The sequence below is a fragment of the Cydia pomonella genome, chromosome 16, assembly GCF_033807575.1.
Source record: "Cydia pomonella isolate Wapato2018A chromosome 16, ilCydPomo1, whole genome shotgun sequence".
NCBI classification, from domain to species: domain Eukaryota; kingdom Metazoa; phylum Arthropoda; class Insecta; order Lepidoptera; family Tortricidae; genus Cydia; species Cydia pomonella.
Genome location: NC_084718.1, coordinates 13998864 through 14002746, shown reverse-complemented (window position 1 = coordinate 14002746; position 3883 = coordinate 13998864). Strand labels below are relative to the sequence as shown.

At 37.1% G+C, this 3883-nt stretch overlaps 1 protein-coding gene across 1 annotated transcript; it reads right to left on the bottom strand.

Annotated features, from left to right (window-relative positions):
- Nucleotides 1-579: 579 nt before the first annotated feature.
- LOC133526633 (uncharacterized) lies at nucleotides 580-3675 on the bottom strand. Its single transcript, XM_061863325.1, has 2 exons — nucleotides 2987-3675; nucleotides 580-2842 (listed from the first exon to the last, which is right to left on the bottom strand). The coding sequence occupies exon 2, from the start codon at nucleotides 2503-2505 to the stop codon at nucleotides 580-582; it is 1926 nt and encodes a 641-aa protein (XP_061719309.1). The 5' UTR covers nucleotides 2506-2842; nucleotides 2987-3675.
- Between the last annotated feature and the right edge of the window lie 208 nt (nucleotides 3676-3883).

Here is a 3883-nt window from a genome sequence, read left to right as displayed (position 1 = left end):
CACACGCGGTATTAGCAAAAACATAGTCAGTATGTAGCCGTGGTGAAGGAAGATTGCCCATTATGGGTTGAATGTTCTTGCCTGCATAACGACGACATCTAATGCAATTTTCAACAATTTTTCTCGCCAGGTTACGACCATTGATAAACCAGAATTTGTGACGCAATATTGTAAGTAATAGTTGCGGAGGTGCATGTAAAAACATAGTATGATAGTGTCTAAATATTAAAGTGGCTAAATGATGCTTTGAATCAAGCAATATTGGGTGTTTAGTGTCATAATCATAAAATGAGTTACAGAGGCTGCCACCTACTCGTAACAGTTTATCATTTGTGTTATAAAATGGATTCAATTGTAGCAATTTATTATTGGCAGACAATTGCCTTTTGTTTTTTAATAAGTCATATTCTGAGATAAAACTTTCAAGCTGAACGAATCTGCACATTGAATTCAAGGACAAATTTAGTTCATAAATTTTTATGTAACCAGTGTGTTTGTTTTGCGGGTTACGACAGTTGTGAATAAACCGATGAACGTATGCGATTATACGTTGAAGCTTACTGATTCTAATTCAAAGAATTAAGAAATTTGATCATTTAATTGTTTATTATAATGTTGTAAGTGTAAATTAATGTTATGGTTGCAATGGACTGTATTCAATTTTGATGGTAAGTTTTGTTTTGATGAAACTGTAACTAAGAAACCCAATTTGGTTTCCCATAAAGCTGGTTTATTTTTACCTAATGGAATTTTATGAGTACCAAGTACTGACCAAAATATTCCTGATCCAAGTAGCATGTCTACTGGAGCAGGTACATCAAATGTGGGATCTGCCAACCTAATGTGTGGCGGTATGTTTAACGTTGTACGGTCAATTCGAGACACTGGCAACGGTTGAGTTATACGTGATGCTACTAAACAGGGCACCTTTTCATGATAATCATTGAGTAATGACGATATAAGTACGTCGCAACTTTTTGACAAATGTGATGTTTGATAATTTAATCCGTCGACTATTGTCGGAGCTGAAGAAGTAGGTAAGTTTAATTTTGCGCATAAACTTTCAGTAACGTTACTCGTGGTTGAACCATTATCGAGTAACGCTCGTATTGTTTGTTTTTTACCACTGTGGTCAGTCACTTCAATTAAGACCGTTGACAGTAGCAAGCTATTATTATTTACGGCTGACATAGAAATTTCTTGAACTGGACTAGAAAATTGTTCATCGTCGTCAGGCTGCGGCAAAGAATGCAGCGCGACGTCATTTGACGAAGGCGAAGGCGCAGGAGTTGTATGTTCATGCAACAGACTATTGCGCTGTAATCCACATGTGCGACACGAATTCAGCCTACACGTTTTTTCATTGTGGCCCACGCGTAAACAGTTTAAGCAAACCTTGAGTGCCTTAGCTTTATCAACGCGAGCTTGTAATTTTAATGTTTTAAACTTAGGACATAGATACAGTGCGTGGACTTGATTGCAAAACGGACAAGCATACTTGCGAGAAGTAGTGGGGGAATAGGTATTAGCTGTCAACGCCTTCTGTCGACTGTGCGTAGTGTCGCTAGACCGACGTTTTATATTAGAGATTTCAGTTGATTCTAGTAAGTCAGCCCGATCTTTAAGGAAATCGTTAAACATTTGAAGTGTAGGGAGCTCCTTTAATTTATTCCTATACGATTCCCATTTACGATGTGTAGTTGTATCTAATTTGCTTGATATTATTTGAATTATGAGAACATCCCAATGCTCAGTAGGTAGATCAAGTGATTTGAGTGCTCTTAAGTTTTTATTTATCGTGTCAATAAGGTTTCTTATTGATCTAGACGATTCTTTTGACAATTGTTCTATGTTAAAAATTGCCTGAACATGATTGTTCACTAAAGATCTTTTATTATTATAACGATCGCAAAGTAGTTCCCAAGCTGATGTATAATTATCGCTGGAAAAATCTAAAGATTGAATCACTACCGCGGCACTACCCTTTAGCGCGGCGCGCAAGTAATGAAATTTATTAATGTTTGGAATTGAATTATTTGAATGTATGAGACTACTAAATGTGTCACGGAACTCCAACCAGTCATGATACTGGCCCGAGAAGCTAGGCATATCTATAGTAGGAAGTTTAAGTTTTGTCCCACCTCCAATCGCAGTAACACAAGAACCTGTCTCCGAGCCGTCGCCGCCCGCAGAGGCGCCCGGCGCCGGCGCGGCCGCCGCCAGCAGCTCGCGCGCGCGCGCGACGAGCCCGAAGTACTTGCTCTCGAAAGCCTCGCGTTCTTTATACTGCTCATCTGGAATTTCCAATTCGTTCTCTATATCACACTGAACGGAGTCAAATTCTGAATATATTTCTTCAATTTTTGATAAACGGTGATTTAATTCAGAAATTTGCAATCTACTCAAGCGATCACAACTTTCGACAGTTGTTAGATGGCTTTCAAACAGCGTAAGCTTAGCTTTGAATGATGCACGCCTTTTAATTAAAGGTTTAATATCAACCATTTTAAAAATTATAAATTAAAGGCAAAATAATGAGTTAATTAATTGAGTATATGTGTCAGTGTAAGTTGGCACTGACAGCTTGTTTATAGCTAAAATGTAATTTATACGAACCAATGCGATGAAATGAGTTGCTAGAAAAACAACAGTTGCAATGCAATTAAGTTCAAAAATAAAGATTTGAAACGATTACTTAAATTAGTACAAAAGCAGCGGAGTGAGGGTGCGCGTAAAAACTGCAAAAAGTCAAGCGGTGCAAGCGCGTAGCAACAGCTCGCAGCGAGCGCGCGGTGTCCGAGCCAGCCAGGCGCCAGCCCAACAGCGCGGATATCGGAATGCACTAGAACACGTGAAATAGCACTATTTAAGTACGTTGTTATATACAGTTCACACTCACAACGAAGCGATGCCAAAAAACTAGAACACTCTGAAATGCAATTTATTAGAATTATGTTAATTATTAACGAATAAAAGGTATTCCAACCTTTGTTTAACAATAAGGAAAATATGAGCAATAATGCACGAAGCGTAAATGAAGTGATTACAAAGATAACAGAATTAACCTGTTTATGATGAGAATGCGAATAGGAAATATTGTTGCTAAGTGCAATTAGAAATAACTCGTTAACAGAATAACGGATCGTTAACGTATTTAAGTTTGTATAAGTATGAATAATTTGCAAAATAAAGGATTTGCGAATAACGTGCAATACGTTTGTGACGGCAACACAAAATGAAGGATTTGTGAGCGGTGTCAAGAAATAACCGTTAACGTTATTAGGAAACGTTAACGTTGAAAATAAATGATAAGTATCAATATTATGCAAAATGAAGGATTTGCGAATAACGTGCAATACGTTTATAACGGCAACACAAAATAATGAATTTGTGAGCGTTAATGAGAAATATCCGTTAACGTTATTAACCTTAACGTTACTAAAAGGTATATGAATATGATATGTCTTGCAAAATGAAGGATTTGCAAGAAACGTGTAATACGAATGTAACGACAACACAAAATAATGGATTTGTGAGCGTTATTAAGAAATATCCGTTAACGTTATTAACCTTAACGTTACTAAAAGGTATATGAATGTGAGAAGACTTGCAAAATGAAGGATTTGCAAGTATAACGTGAAATACGTTTTTAACGATACCACAAAATAAAGGATTCGTGGACGTTAGTTGCAGAATAAGGGTTACGGGACAAATATGTAATTTAATTGGGAAGTAAATACACAAATAAAGGATTGTGTTTGAAATTAATGATTTCGGAACGAACAAACGGAACGAACTTACGGTTTGCCAGTCTCACTTAGAACTTAACTTATAAATGATATTTCCCTGTGTCGGCGCCGTCGATCTACTTATCTCCCAACTC